The sequence below is a fragment of the Oncorhynchus mykiss genome, chromosome 23 (genome assembly GCF_057628025.1).
Source record: "Oncorhynchus mykiss isolate SJ-2025 chromosome 23, ASM5762802v1, whole genome shotgun sequence".
In the NCBI taxonomy this organism is placed as follows: Eukaryota; Metazoa; Chordata; class Actinopteri; order Salmoniformes; family Salmonidae; genus Oncorhynchus; species Oncorhynchus mykiss.
The window spans coordinates 27,680,153-27,696,102 of NC_143044.1; the positions used below are offsets into that span (position 1 = coordinate 27,680,153).

The 15,950-nt window shown below is 41.3% G+C and overlaps 1 protein-coding gene across 2 annotated transcripts in view; it reads left to right on the forward strand.

Moving 5' to 3' along the window:
* The window catches only part of wu:fc17b08 (ligand-dependent corepressor), a 45,695-nt gene that overhangs the window by 13,756 nt on the left and 15,989 nt on the right, over positions 1–15,950 (forward strand). Inside the window, exons 2-7 of one of the 2 annotated variants that reach the window (XM_090217217.1) lie at positions 1,504–1,569; positions 3,883–3,962; positions 9,401–9,533; positions 9,776–10,102; positions 11,170–11,266; positions 12,888–15,582. In XM_090217217.1, coding sequence (XP_090073343.1) covers positions 1,504–1,569; positions 3,883–3,962; positions 9,401–9,533; positions 9,776–10,102; positions 11,170–11,266; positions 12,888–13,950 — 1,766 coding nt within the window. In that variant the 3' untranslated portion in view covers positions 13,951–15,582. Of the gene's footprint in view, positions 1–1,503; positions 1,570–3,882; positions 3,963–9,400; positions 9,534–9,775; positions 10,103–11,169; positions 11,267–12,887; positions 15,583–15,950 lie in introns of those variants that run through there. The other variant, XM_090217216.1, reaches the window with a different exon arrangement.

The window sequence follows — 15,950 nt, forward strand, 5'->3', positions numbered from 1 at the left end:
CTTAAAATGAGGGCCAGGTTTTAATATATATATATATATATTTCTCCATAAAATGATTCGCTAATCTCATTAAATCAAAATAATCTTCAGAAATTACATTCAAGGCAACAAAATAACCCCAACATTGTAAAGCCAAGTTAACTGGGTTAATATCTCCCTGGAAGTCAGAGGGTGCATGGAGGGACATGTCAAGAGGCAGAATTCTGATAATATGAAGTATTTTTATTCATCTACAAAATCTGTATCTAATTCTCCATGTGGTCTACGTTAAAGGGCACGTCATTGAATATAACGGGCTTTTAAAATGCAATATTGGTGCACAATTATTACTTAAAATATTAAAGGGGTGCAAAAGGCATTCATTTTGTGGAACATCCCACTCATCATATTAGGCTATGTTCTGAAGTGAACGGTGCTCTGCCTAGTGAGCCAGCCACCCTTTCTCTATAGATGAGTGAACTAACTCCTGCTGTCGGAGGTTAAGACTCTTTGGAAGTTTTAGAGGGAATTGTGTTGACAGTCAGTGTATAGCCTAGCCTACGTATTGTGTGTGTGTGTGTGTGCTGGCACAATCATTGCATAATCGTGCAACTGACAATTATGGACAATAACCTGAACATTTTTTAAAATCATCTTTACTTGAGGGAAAGGTTGGTCGTTATTTTTACAAGCAGAACGGCACGGTCGGGAGAAAAATCTTGAATTCCAAAAGTTCCAAGTGGTCAAAATCATTAGCTTTTGAGATCGGGGTGACCAAAGCTGTGTTGTATTAATTAGTCTAAGTATGCTGTAGCAACATTTTGAAGATTCATTACAAACTGAAACCCTTTTTTCAATAAAAAGGACAATTATCACAATGTCATTGCCATGGTGTGTATCCTGTTGCCTCCCGTCAGTACAGTCCAGAGCAGTCTGATGTGAGACATGACAGATTCTGCAGTACTATTGATTGACAGACCCAAACCCTCTCCTCTGACCGTTGCCTCAACATGTTAGCACACCAAACTGTGTAGTCTTTCTTGTTGCTTGGCAACTGGCAGACCCTTGTGCATGCTATATCATTAGTCAAAACGTACGTGCATTCCATTTAATGTGTTTTTTTTTTTATGTGAGGCAAGAGGAGATTTGCTGAGGGTGTGCTTCAAGATGAAATTGAAAGTCAAAGTGGGGTTGTGGAGAATTAGGCATGTATAGGAAGGATGGTGTTTGATCACTGAGAATGTCAAAGTTTCTCAGTAATTGACACTTTGGCAGAAAGACATTTAATTGGGCTCCTTGGCAGTAGACTAGGGCCTATGTACTTACTCTATCATACATTTACAGTGAATGCAATGGGAAGCATAGGCTTACATCTTAAACTGTAGGCTACATGTTTTTGGGCCTCTAATGGATTGAAATTCCCCAACATTTGTAGAATGAAATGCAATTTTTTCGCATTTTGCCTATTTGTGGGTTTATAGAATGTTCTATGTATTCATGGAATGTATTGTTCTTTTTCCACAGGTTTTGAGAGCATTTTAGAAGGGTTGTTTGGGTCGGGGCTGCTGGAGGATCTAACGTTATTTAAAGGTGAGTCAATATGTTGCACTGACTGACACACAAACCCACATCACTGCTACGCTCATTAAAACCGAAATCATGTCCATCCCATGTCATAAACACAAATAGTTGTTCCAAGACTTCTGAACTGATGCCCGCGTTGATTTATCAACAATTCCATATTAAAACATTTCAAGAAGTGTAGGCCTAAGTATTTAATATTTTCTGAGTGTACGTAGGCCTATATTTGCCCCCCCTATCACAATGCTGTGCTATTGTACCATGTGGTACCCTTCCACAGTGACTCCTCCTTGTAAACAGTCCGCTTGGCCTCTGGAAAGAGGCACGCTTTGTGTTCACATGAAGTTGGAGTTTGGGCTGGCCTGGAGCCAATGTTAAAGCCTGTACAGTTCTTTCAGACAAAATGCGTGATATTTACTGACGACAATGGAAGGCATTATTTAGAGTTTTGACGACTTCTGCTCGAGCGCTGTAAAAGACTACCCTAAATGGGACTATAGTACCAGTTGCTTTGGTTCGAAGCAAATGTACAATACGATCCATACAAACAAAATGATGGGGAAGTTGGTGGGGTTACTCAAGATCATGTGAGTGAATAGATTTCAGCTAGAACACTATCATCATTACTAGTAGGAGTGAACTGGGTGTCCTGAGAGTCAAAACCCTCCTAGTGCTGCAAGAATGCATTCTTGTGCTTGACAAAACAAACATACAATGTGTGCTAACCTTAACTCAACCATGCTCTTTCTTCTGACAAGAATGTTACTGATTTGAATTGAATACTAGGACCACTATTGTTAATTGCCGTACTTGATCAAGACTGGACTTAATTTTATACATAAATTCTGTCTTTTTTTTATAGATTCTGAGTAACCTATTGCTTGGAGAACATTGAAGACAATATTAACTTTAGAGATCGGTTAAAGATGAGCTGACCATGAAAGCCTATTCCATCAGACATGATTTATTTCTCTATTTAATGTAGATGATTTAATAGGCGCTCAAGACCTAGTTCAACAGTGAATCAATGTGAAACTGCCCACCTCTGACTAGGTATATTAATGTACTCAATTATGAAATTATGCTCTTAGCTGAAGGTTAGTAGGACTCGAAGCAAATGGATTTCCATGGCAACCGACCAACCAGGCACAAATTCCCAGTCTCTGACACCATTTGGTAACTTTCTTTGTTTTAATTATCTTCGATGAGCTCCTTGAGCTAGTCTGTTCATGTCCTTTACCTGTTTTTAACTAAACATCAGTCGCACTTAGACTGAGTGTGACTGAGATCACGGTCTAGCCCAGTGGTTCTCAACTGATTTTGCCTCAAGACCCAAATTGGACCAGGTTGTCTGTCACAACCCAATATTCACTGAAATGCCATCTGGATAAGCAATTTGAATGCTATTTTGAGTAAATGTATCAATTTATATGACAAGGGAAAAGAACATTCCCCCCTTTTCCATTGTCAATAATAGTTTTGCCCATATTCTTGATGAATGTTAGTAAGCTCACTGGTTTGAGATCACAGAATCAACCAAATCAAATTTTATTTGTCACATACACATGGTTAGCAGATGTTAATGCGAGTGTAATCTAACCTAACAATTCCAAAACTACTACCTTATATACACAAGTGTAAAGGGATAAAGATAATGTACATAAAGATATGAATGAGTGATGGTACAGAACGGCATAGGCAAGATGCAGTACATGGTATTGAGTACAGTATACATATGAGATGAGTAATGTAGGGTATGTAAACAAAGTGGCATAGTTTAAAGTGGCTAGTGATACATGTATTACATAAAGATGCAGTAGATTATATATATAGTACAGTATATACGTATGAGATGAATAATGTAGGGTATTAGCAACGCTAAATAGCGTTGCTAATAGCTCTATATTGAAAATACTAATTTAATAAATTGTTTTCAGAGATTAAATGTAGAAATGTACACTTATCCGCTAATCTCATTTTAGATTCATGTAAGCAACCAAACAATTGTGAATATAGTGCATAATATACACTTTTAGTATTACATAAGAATCACTAACTTGAAAATAAGATTTTTTTTATTACCAATCAATTGTCAATGTCTACTCGTGTTTTTTTCTTTCCACAATAAGTGGTTGACTCTGACATCTGTGATTCATATAAGTCCTAGTGGACTGTGTCACTGTATCCAGGACTTCTAAAGAGGTTTTCTTTGGGAGAATTTTTGTTGCTTTTTCATGTTTTTAACCACCATCTGAGATGTTTTTGTCATACTCCACCATACCCTGTCCTCTCCTTTCTAAAATGTTTCTCCTGGATCCACAGACTGTGAGCCTGAAGGTGTGTCAGACTGGTCATTTGACGAGAACTGTCTTTTCTGCTGCTTAAGACGAGACAAAGTCAAGGTAACTGTTTTTTTTCTCTTCTCTTCCGCCATTCTGTCTTCTGCTGTTCCACCTGTAGTGATTGAAGTGTTTCCATTATCCATTTCGGCAAATTGTGCATTAATAATGATTTGGAGACAGATCTGTTTCATGTCTTCCGGTAGCCCGCAAAAGCCAGCATGGATGGAATGCAAGAATTGACTTATATTTGCCGTATTCTAATCGTTCTCATGTGCCAACCTATCACCACAGTCCGTGCCATGGTGAGACTTGCACCCATAGATGAGAAATAATTAGATGGTGAAACGTGCATCCAAGTTATAAATTGTATTTTAATGTTTAAGGACTCCTGGAAGATTAGTCCAAATGGGGACTAAAAGAGATGCAAATCAACCAGAAAACAAGGTGATGAAATTCAGGCATTCTTGAAAAGCAAGACAGTCCTTGTCCTGCAAAGAAACATACTTTTATAGTTGAAAAATAGATTTAGCAAGCAGTAGGCATTTAGAATTAAATGGTGATGTAACTGCTCATTGATGACATCACGTGCCTCATATATACCGTTTTAATTCAAAAGTTTCCAGAATTTGTATATAAAAAATTTAAAAATAAATATCCCTGTCGAACGAAAAACAATTTCAGTCTTTTGAACATTTCTCCTATAGCTACCGTTTCCATTGCACATGTCGCAATGTATATATTTTTTGAAACATTGCTTTTGATTAATAAGCCTTGCACGCTCTCTCTCTCTTGGGATTCATCTGTAAAGAACACATTTCTCCGGTGTGCCAGTGGCTATCAGGGGTGAGCATTTGCCCACTGAAGTCCGTTACGACAACTGCAGTCAGGTCAAGACCCTGGTGAGGACGATGAGCACGCAGATGAGCTTCCCTGAATCAGTTTCTGACAGTTTGTGCAGAAATGCTTCGGTTGTGCAAACCCAGTTTCATCAGCTGTCTGGGTGGCTGGTCTCAAACAATCTCACAGGTGAAGAAGCCAGATGTGGAGGTTCTGGGCTGGCATGGCTACGCGTGGTCTGTGGTTATGAGGCCGGTTGAGCGTACTGCCAAATTCTCTAAAATGAGAGGTGGCTTATGGTAGAGAAATTAACATTAAATTCTCTTGCAACACCTCTGGTGGACATGCCTGTCATAAGTATGTCAATTGCACACTCCCTCAACTTGAGACATGTGGCATTTTGTTGTGTTACAAAACTGCACATTTTAAATTGGTCTTACACCTGTGTAATGATCATGCTGTTTAATCAGCTTCTTGATATGCCACACCTGTCAGGTGGCTGGATTATTTTGGCAAAGTAGAAATGCTCACTAACAGGGATGTAAACAAATTTGCAAACCAAATTTGAGATTAATAAGCTTTTTGTGCGTATGGAACATGTCTGGGATCTTTTATTTCAGCTCATGAAACATGGGACCAACACTGTGTGTGCGCACACAGGACTGCTGTCTGACCCTAACTCATTCATTGCTAGAGCTGTCTGGGCTGCTCCCCACTCATGCTGCACAGAAGTTAACACACTTGAATAATGCAACACGGCATGTAGAAATGTTGAAACTGCTCATTACTGTTCGAGAAACAATGTCCATGCAGGCTAGAAAACTTGACAATGCAAGAGGATACCGGTAGCTTCCAGCTTTAATCATAGGCTTACTTTCCTTGCTAGCTTACAGCTGAATGAATTCACTACCCTAGTACCTTGTTTGTGATAATATGCCAACCATAATTCAAATATATGCTGATTTCAAAGCTGATTGTCACCAAAAACATATTCACTTCCTCGCCTCCAGTCCGATTTCCACAAGAGTCCGTAGCCATATTCTGGATCATCACTAGTTACTATAACCACTGTCATCAACTGCCTATTTCTCTTCTTAAAATGTGATTTTAAACCTAACCGTATCAATACTGTTAACCTTATTTCTAACCCTAACCAAAATTAAAGACCCAAAATGTAGAATTCTGCCTTGCGGACTTTCTTAAAGAAGCAGTGCACACTTTTATAAAAGAGATTTTGTTTATGCAAATGTTGTTGATTAGTACAATAAAATAATGTGCCCCTAGCAATTGCTAATAAAATACTCCTAAATGGAAGGGGCTGTCATCTTTAACCTCATGAAATCAGCTAAAACAAGCTCAAACTCAATGCATGCACACAATCCTATTGAATAATATGCATTCACCTGTTTTGTGAATAGACCTATGCTACATCTTGATTTACTAGGTTTATCAATAGATTTACTATTCAAATACATTATTTCTATTGTTTGCTAGTTAGATTGGTAAAAAAAAAAAAAGTCAAATTGATTGTATAATTGATTAAATAATGCATAAATGACACTTTTTTTAATTTTTTTTTTTTGACATAATGTTCAAATGCAATGATCTTGAACTCAAAAGATGCCCAGCAATTGAACGAAGCAGTAGCTGAGTTTATCTGTCTGGATCAAGTGCCATTCTGTGACTTTGACTAATATGCCTTATTTGGTTTTGGTATCGAGTATCGTGATACTTAACCTGGTATCGATATCAAAGTCAACTGGTATCGTGACAACACTAATTCTGACTGCCTGTACAGAATCTAATGGATGTGGATCGGAGGGCAATTTGCTCAAAGTTCACCCAGTAACTGGCCCTTACAATATAGTGCATTCGGGAAAGTGTTCAGACCCCTTGACCTTTCCCACATTTTGTTACATTGCAGCCTTGTTATAAAATTGATTTTAAAAAACAACATATATATATACATACACACACACACACCCTATAATGACAGCAAAAAAACATTTTAAAACATTTTTTGCACAATAAACAAATACCTTATTTACATACAGTACCAGTCAAAGTTTGGACACACGTACTCATTCCAGGGTTTTTCTTTATTTTTACTATCTACATTGTAGAATAATAGTGAAGACATCAACTATGAAATAACACATGGAATCATGTAGTAACCAAAAAAGTGTTAAACAAATCTATTTTAGATTCTTCAAAGAATCTTGATGACAGCTTTGCACACTCTTGGCATTCTCTCAACCAGCTTTACCTGGAAGGCTTTTCCAACACTCTTGAAGGAGTTCCCACATATGCTGAGTGCTTGTTGGCTGCTTTTCCTTCACTCTGTGGTCTAACTCATCCCAAACCATCTGTTGGTTTGAGGTCGGGTGAACCAAGCCATTAGATCTGTGGAATTGTCCGTAGAGCACAGAGACAGGATTGTGTCAAGGCACAGATCTGGGGAAGGGTACCAACAAATTAGAGCATTGAAGATCCCCAAGAACACAGTGGCCTCCATAATTCTTAAATGGAAGCAGTTTGGAACCACCAAGACTCTTCACAGAGCTGGCAATCGGGAGTGAAGGGCCTTGGTCAAGGAGGTGACCAAGAACCTGATGGTCCCTTTGACAGATCTCCAGAGTTCCTCTGTGGAGATGGTTGTCCTTCTGGAAGGTTCTCCCATCTCTGCAACACTCCACCAATCAATAATTTATGGTTGAGTGGCCAGACAGAAGCCACTCTTCAGTAAAAGGCAAATGACAGCCTGCTTGGCATTTGCCAAAAGGCACCTAAAGGACTCTCAGACCATGAGAAACAAGATTCTCTTGTCTGATGAAACCAATATTGAAATCATTGGCCCGAATGCCAAGTGTAACGTCTGGAGGAAACCTGGCACCATCCCTACGGTGAAACATGGTGGTGGCAGCATCATGCTGTGGGGATGTTTTTCAGTGGTAGGGACTGGGAGACTAGTCAGGATTGAGGGAAAGATGAATGGAGAAAAGTGCAGAGATCCTTGATGAAAACCTGCTCAGGACCTCAGACTGAGGCAAAGGTTCACCTTCCAAAAGGACAACGAACGTAAGCACACAGCCAAGACAATGCAGGAGTGACTTTAGGACAAGTCTCAATGTCCTTGAGTGGCCCAGCCAGAGCCTGGACTTCAACCCGGTCGAACATCTCTGGAGAGACCTGAAAATAGTGTTTTGCAGCAACCCTTCCCATACAACCTGACAGAGCTTGAGAGGATCTTCATAGAAGAATGTGAGTAACTCCCCAATTACAGGTGTGCCAAGCTTGTAGCGTTATACCCAAGAAGACTCAAGGCTGTAATCACTGCTAAAGGTCTCTCAACAAAGTACTAAGTAAAGCATCTGAATACTTATGTAAATGTGATACTTCAGTTCTCTATTTTTTAAAATTATTTTGCAAAACATTCTAAACCTGTTTATGCTTTGTCATGAACACGTTAATCCCTTTAGAACAAGGCTCTAACGTAACAAAATGTAGAAAAAGCCGAGGGGTCTGAGTACTTTCCGAATGCACTGTATAGAGGCAGAGCTGCACATGAAGAGAAATGAAAAGAACAGACTGCTCTTCCTCCCCTCCTCCATGCCTACTGTACTCATCTAGCAGAACATAGACGTTGTCCCTAACTACAGATACAGGCCAGGGTCAGATTGTTTTTATCTCCCAAATGGTTCTGGTTACATTGGGGGTTGGGGTAATCTGATCCTAAATCAGCCACAAACTCTGCTAAAGGCTTCCCACCCGAAACAGTTCGGAACAGTTTGTGCATATATGACAACATTTGGTGACATCATATGACAACATTTGGTGACGTCATATATGACAACATTTGGTGACATTTTTGTTCTCTTTGGTCTTCGGGCAAGTTTTTTTTTCTTTATTTCCCTGGTTGTTCGTGCGCACATTTTCTTTTCTCAAGGCAAGCCAAAGTCGGCAGCCGAAGTTTACTTGCCTTTGTCGGGGGTTGGTCAGCGGTAAGGATTCTTCAATGAAGTGTTTGTTGTCATTCAACCGGAGACTAATGTTTTCATGATTTAAAAAATTAACTTAATACTGTACAAAACATCTTAATGTAAAATTGTGGGACTAAGATCACCTCTGCAAAAACGTTAGATTTCTTGAGTTATGTCATTAATTTTATCTTAGATTAATTCTGACTATTTTGAAGAAGTGTATGTATACTGGGTACGGCGTCTCAAAATGGACAAACCCTACTATTGCCCTTTTTTCCCCTTCTCCATTTTAAACAATTTTTGCAACGGTCTTTTAAGGGAGTATGCGAGCACTCTGCTAGTTGCCAGCTGAACTGAAGCATACTGAGGTCTTAACCAATACAGCACATCTTTAGTTTGCTCTGTGACAAATCTGCCACATAATTAGTCTTTAAGCTTTCCTGAGATCAAAAGGTATGAGCGCTGTGTAGGGGTCTGTATAATGAAGATGATTACCGGTGCTCTTCGGATACTCTTGTTTTTTTCCAGAGCCCTATTCATTTGTCACGTCACTCGTGCAGCAACGGTATTTATATATTTGTAAAGGTCTACCATACACCACAGGTTCCCACTTCTGCAGTGACGGTGCTATTCGTTGTTTCTCCATCACTTAGCTGTGTTTCTGTTTCTCTCTTCTCCCAGGAGCACTTAGTTGGCCTGAGCAACCAGGGGTTGGAGAGTGGGGCTAAACCCCTGCTGGTCAAAGACCAGATTAAGATCAACAGACTCGAGAAACAAGCTGAGGAATTCCTCAGTGCAGTCCTCTACAAAAAAGGTAGGTCTTTACAAGAACAGTGTTTGTTACATACCACATCCTGTGTGCTTGTGTTACAACCCTTTCTGGAAGATTGTATATTGAAATTCTAGCGGGAATAGTCTGTCTGGAAGTGGGCCTTATGTGTTCTTAGTTACATTTGAATAAACTGTGCTATGGTTGAGATAGCTTCCGCTCACGGGCTAAGGGTCAACCATCTCTACAGATATCTTTGATATTATTTTCCCCTCTCCCTCCCTCAGATGTCCCCAGCTTCTCAGACCTGCACATTCCAGTAGTGGCTCGGGAGATAATGCAGAGGATGATCCGCCAGTTTGCTGCCGAATATACCTCAAAAAACAGCTCCTCTTCTCAGGACATCCCCTCTGCCCCCAGCCCTGCGACCCAGGCCCACTCAGATCAGAGCCTGCCACCTCCCCCCTCGCTGCCCCCTGCTGCCAGCCTTGGTGGTACTGCTACATCCTCCGTACCCAGCCAGAACCCTGTCCTCTCCAAGCTGCTTATGGCCGACCAGGACTCGCCTCTCGACCTCACTGTCAAAAAGCTTCCGCCACAGCCTGTAGAACAAGGTAAAACCAGCAGACGCACTAGTTCTGGTATTACACTGAACCAGCAGACGTCTGGTATTACACTGAACCAATAGATGCACTAGGTCTGGTATTACACTGAACCAATAGATGCACTAGGTCTGGTATTACACTGAACCAATAGATGCACTAGGTCTGGTATTACACTGAACCAATAGATGCACTAGGTCTGGTATTACACTGAACCAATAGATGCACTAGGTCTGGTATTACACTGAACCAATAGATGCACTAGGTCTGGTATTACACTGAACCAATAGATGCACTAGGTCTGGTATTACACTGAACCAATAGATGTACTAGGTATGGTATTACACTGAACCAATAGATGTACTAGGTATGGTATTACACTGAACCAATAGATGCACTAGGTCTGGTATTACACTGAACCAATAGATGTACTAGGTATGGTATTACACTGAACCAATAGATGCACTAGGTCTGGTATTACACTGAACCAATAGATGTACTAGGTATGGTATTACACTGAACCAATAGATGTACTAGGTATGGTATTACACTGAACCAATAGATGCACTAGGTCTGGTATTACACTGAACCAATAGATGCACTAGGTCTGGTAGTAGATATAAAGTAACCTGTTCCTCACTGTCAAGAGGATGCTGCCACAGCCTGCAGTACAAGGTACCAGAATCAGCAGATTCATTACCCTACTGTACTGCACAAATCCTGCACACCCGTAGAGAATGATAGAGGCCTCTAGTGGCCAAAAGGCCGTATTTGCATGAGCAGTGTCATTGAGGGCTTCCACCATTTTAATGTAGTTAACTGGTTGGGACTTCCAACTTCATTGGCTGATCCCTCCTGATGACCCTGTTGTAGTCATGTCCAACTGGGTCATAAGGAGGGATCAGCCAATTGTGAAGAAAATTGACTATTTTAAAATTAAGATGGCCTCAATGGTGCTGCCCATGCTGTCACAGCTGCTATAATGGCTCCGATACAAAGATTAGTCCTCCTCGCTATGTGCACACCTGACAGAATGGCTCTTGCTTTCTAAGTTACTAACCCTTATGTCCTGTCCCTAGATGGAGTCCTGGACCTGTCACTCAAAAAGGGATGGGCCAGAAGCAGCATGTCATCGCACCACAGCCCTCACCTTTCCCAGATGTCCACTCTCAGAGGGTAAGACCGATTTATTTGTTTATTTTTTTCTCCTGTCACCTCTTTCTACTTTCCGTAGGGCTTTACCACAACAAACTCCCCAATCTGGCCAAACAAAAGTTTCTAACTACCGGTAGGAGGTCCTGAAAGGATTGTCACCAACCCTGGTCCTGGACAGATCCAGCCTAAAGTGATTTCACATGTGCATCTTGAAGGAGATTCTTTGGTATCAGGAAACAACATGACTAATTCCTTAAATACACAATAAAATGTAGTTAATATTCCAATAGATTGAAGAAATAAACCCCTAACCAATAGAGCTTCCTATTCTATTAATTACACATCATGTTCAATGATTTACATTGACCGAGCCTTCATTTCAAACTGAAAAAAACAATTTGAATCTTTAATCCAGTGAACTCTGTATTTTGCCCGAGGGGAATTCCTCTTGATGTCATCACGCCATGGTATGGACATTAGTGCATTTGAAATGGAACACGGCACAATGAAATTTTGATTAATTTAGCGCCAGTTGCTCCGCCCTCTAGCTGCACCCCTCTTGAGGAGGAGGGGGAGGGAATCAAGCTGCTTGTGCTGCTGATCTCGTTCGGAACGTACAGCTCTGTACTCAATGCAGAGATCCACAGATCTAGTATCTATCACTCTATATCCCCTCATGCAGCCCCATCTTTGATTTGATATTCAAAGTTGAAATGGCAACTGGTCGGAGGTGGAGGGAATATTTAAAGTGTGAAGAGCAGACGCCCGTCAAGTCATAATGTGATATTGTCTTATAACTCTAGCGGCAGTTTTGAAAAGGGCACTCTTCTATTTGTCCGTGATTATGGCCTCTCCTCACAAATTGCCGTATCACTAATGAATGAATCACCCATGAATTTAATGTGAGAATTTTCAATCAATAAGATCTGATGATTTTTCTATCACACATAACAGTACTGTGTGTAAGTGCCTTGTTTGTGTTAACCTTGCAGATAAGTATTTCAGATGTTTTCCTAGAGTAACAATATTTCTGTCAGGTTGATGTTGTGAGGGTTTATGTACAGGAAGTAGCCCTATAACATCCCATACTGATGGCTTACTCTTTTATTGCTGTGCTTGTTCAGTGGTAACGTCACTCGCTAAGGGCTATACATTAGCATTAGTAATTTGGTAACAGTCATCCTGCTCTGCTATTAAATGCCAGACTGCTTTACTGCAATGACCAACATTGCCCTATCCTGCCCTCTCTGGACAGGGCTGGACACATTTCTCTTTCTTATGTTTTCCATTTTTCTTTGGATTTCATTTCTTTGCCCTGCATATCCTTTTTAAATTTATTATTGTTATGTTGACTGACGCATAATTTGTAAATAAATGCAAAGCCAAAACAAACAACCCAAATAAACTAATTCCCAAACTCAAGGCTTTTTTTTGTTCTTAAAAGGAGCACACACACACACATATCTAAAAAAATATATATGTTTTTTAACCTAAGCAAGATAAAGTGATGTTACCTAAGCAAGATCATCCAATAAAGGAGTGGCCAACATCCTCCCTTCCCCAACCCATCCTCCCCTAGAGAGAGAAAGAATAAAGCACTGTGCAAGCTCTGCTTACACCAAATTTCCTTCCATCCAATCAGGCGTTCCCTGAGAGCTGACGGACAGGCCGGGCTGCCTATGAGGAGCCTGCAGGATGGGAGGAGGAGGGAGAATTTCGGCCACTCCGCCCCTTTAAAGCCCACCTCGCCACTCGGTCATGTGCCGCACATCAAACAGGAAGTGAACCAGGATTCCGACACAGAGTTGTCTCCCAACCAGAACTACACCTCCAGACCCTTCGACCACCTCTCTCTCTCTAGGTATGGTTCTCCGTCCTGGGCCTCCAAGACCCACTTCGGGGCCCTCTTGAAGCTCCGGGCCAACAGCGGAGCCGGGGACCACCTCAAAGACCTACCGAGCCTGCTGGAGGCCGCGGGGCTCTTCAAGTCCCCCTCCTGTGGGAAGGCAATCCTCCAGGCCCGGAGAGACCAGGGGCTCTCCCTTTCTCACTCCCCGCCCGTCGACCTCAAAATCCCCCAGGTGCGAGGCCTAGGAGGCCTGGGGGTGGACCTCTCCTGGGGCTCCCTGAGCTCTGATTCCTACAGCCTTCCTAGCCCCCACTGTGAGAACAGCCTCGGGAAAAGGCTTAGGTCCATCCTGCCCAAACACGGTCGCAGGGGAAGCAGTGGAGGTCTGGACGGTCCTGGAAGAGATGGGGAGTACTGGGGTTCATCTGATGCAGACCGCCATGCCTCTGGGGGGCAGTACCCTACCTCTGACCCTGAGGCAGACCTCTGCAACAAGCAGCCCAGGAAGAAGAGGGGAAGATACCGTCAGTACAACACAGAGCTGCTAGAAGAAGCTATAGAAGTGGTTATGGGGGGGAAGATGAGCGTGTCCAAGGCTCAGACCGTCTATGGGATCCCTCACAGCACTCTGGAGTATAAAGTCAAGGAGCGCCTTGGCACCCTGAAACACCCGCCCAAGAAGAAGCCCAAGCTGATGAGCCACATGGAGGAACTGGAGGGTATGGAGGCCCCAGAGGGCAAAGAAGCTCTGGATGTGCCCCTGGACCCCCAGGAGTCGCTGTGTGAGGGGAGACCGTCTGTGCCCAGAGAAAATGGCAGGGAGCTGCTCGGCACAGGCCTCTCACCAGACAAGTGATTTTATTAGGATCCCCATTTTCTGCTGCCAAGGTACTTGTTGATGACGCAGTACTGGTTGACGATGATGAGATGTTTTTACCCAGACCAGGTAATCGTTTGCATTTGTCAGACAGTGGCAGTGACTGAGTCTATATATTACACAAATAACCTGTTTTTGTATGTTGATTTTATTCCAAAAGCACTTATATTTACTCTGCTCAATCCTCTGAATCAATCTGACCTATTCATCTTAGGTCTTTAATTGTTTTAAAATATTTATAAAGCCTACAATGTGGCGGCTGTTCAAGTCAATCGGAAACTAAAGTGTCTCTCTTTTAACTCTCTAGCTTGCCAATATCCCTAGACATTGTTTAAAACACTCCGCATTTGAAATATGTTTTGTTAGTTTTTATGATTGTGCTGCCCTTTTATACAATATTTTAACTGTTCAACCTAAAACACTGCTTTAGATACGGTGCCAAGTTAATCCTAAGCAGTACCCCAGTTACTACAGCACTTAGACCAGCGGTCTCCAACCCATGTCCTGGACAAGTACAGGATGTAGGGGTCTTATTCTAGCCCAGCACTAAGACACCTGGTTCAACATAAACAAGGCCTTGGTAAGTGATTAGTTGTATCGTGTGCCAATGCTGGGCTGAAACAAAAGCCTGCACACCTTTAGCACCCAGGTTGGAGACACCAGAACATGTATTTGTTTGGGTCATTAGCATGATGCATGCTCAGCCCTCAACATGTTATTGGTTATGTAGAATCAAGGCTTGTTTGTTTTAAACTCCCTATTAATATTTAATATAAATAGGAAATTATTTATTATTTTACTTTGATTTTGAAGTCAAATGCTGGTGGACAGACTCTCTTTCCCTGTCACTGTTTAGCAAATGCACACCTGAGATTGAATAGACCAAACTGCAGCAAAAAGAATATGCGGTTGCAAGGATGCATGCAACCATTGTCTACTACTGAATATCTTAATGTACATTCTGTATGTTTGTTTGTTGGGAGAACAGATTCCCCTGTCCACAATTTCACCACCTTCTTAGTTACCAACCAAACCTCAGAACTAAACTCTCCAAAAGCACGCCAGATTACAACCACTCCGATATGTCACATTCTGCGGTTGTAGGAAGAATGGAACATTTTGTTACTTGTGTTCACTCGTAGCCTTCACCACAACTCAGGATAATGTTTGTGTGGGGCTGCAGTACTTGTCAGAATGCATATCTCGATCTTTATCAAAACTGTATATACTATGTTAGATATCTATACACAAACATACCTCTCTGATAGATATATAGCTTACTTATTTCCATGCCTCTTGTATCATCTGAAAAGGGGAAATTAGTTTGTACATCCGCAAACAGACATTTTTGGGACGTCTTACCATTGACTGATATGTGCGCCAACCTTTTCAGGTGTTCTCACAACCTATTTTTAACCGATCTCCATAGAATTGATTTACCATTTGAGCCTTCTGGACATTCTTTCAATTCGAATCTGAGCACAACAAACTTCAGGTAGTCTCGTTACATCTAGGGATGACTGTCCCTACTTAATAGAAGGTAAAGACAAGGGACAGGTGGAAATGTTCATTCTTAAACTTTTATTTTTTATCTTAACTGTATTCCAAAAATGAATGATTTTATTTATCTTTTCCTGATCATATGTTAGATTGCAGCTTTTATAGTACCTTATTTCAATGCAGTAAATTGATGCGTCTCAAACAGGTTTTCACCATGTGGCACATAACACTAAGGAAATGATATGGAGACGTGTACAATATGCAGAAGCATAGATGGTCCGTTGCTGTTTCAACATCATGATGCTCTTAGACGACATCACATAGTTCCACCGACGCCATATTTGTTCCTCCGTGGTAATACCGACCAATAACTGTTTATGGAAATTTCAGAATTGTACACCAAGTTTACCTACCTAATTCTAGAATCGGAACTGGAATCCAAATGCTCAACGTAAATAGAATGCTTGGGAGCAGCAACA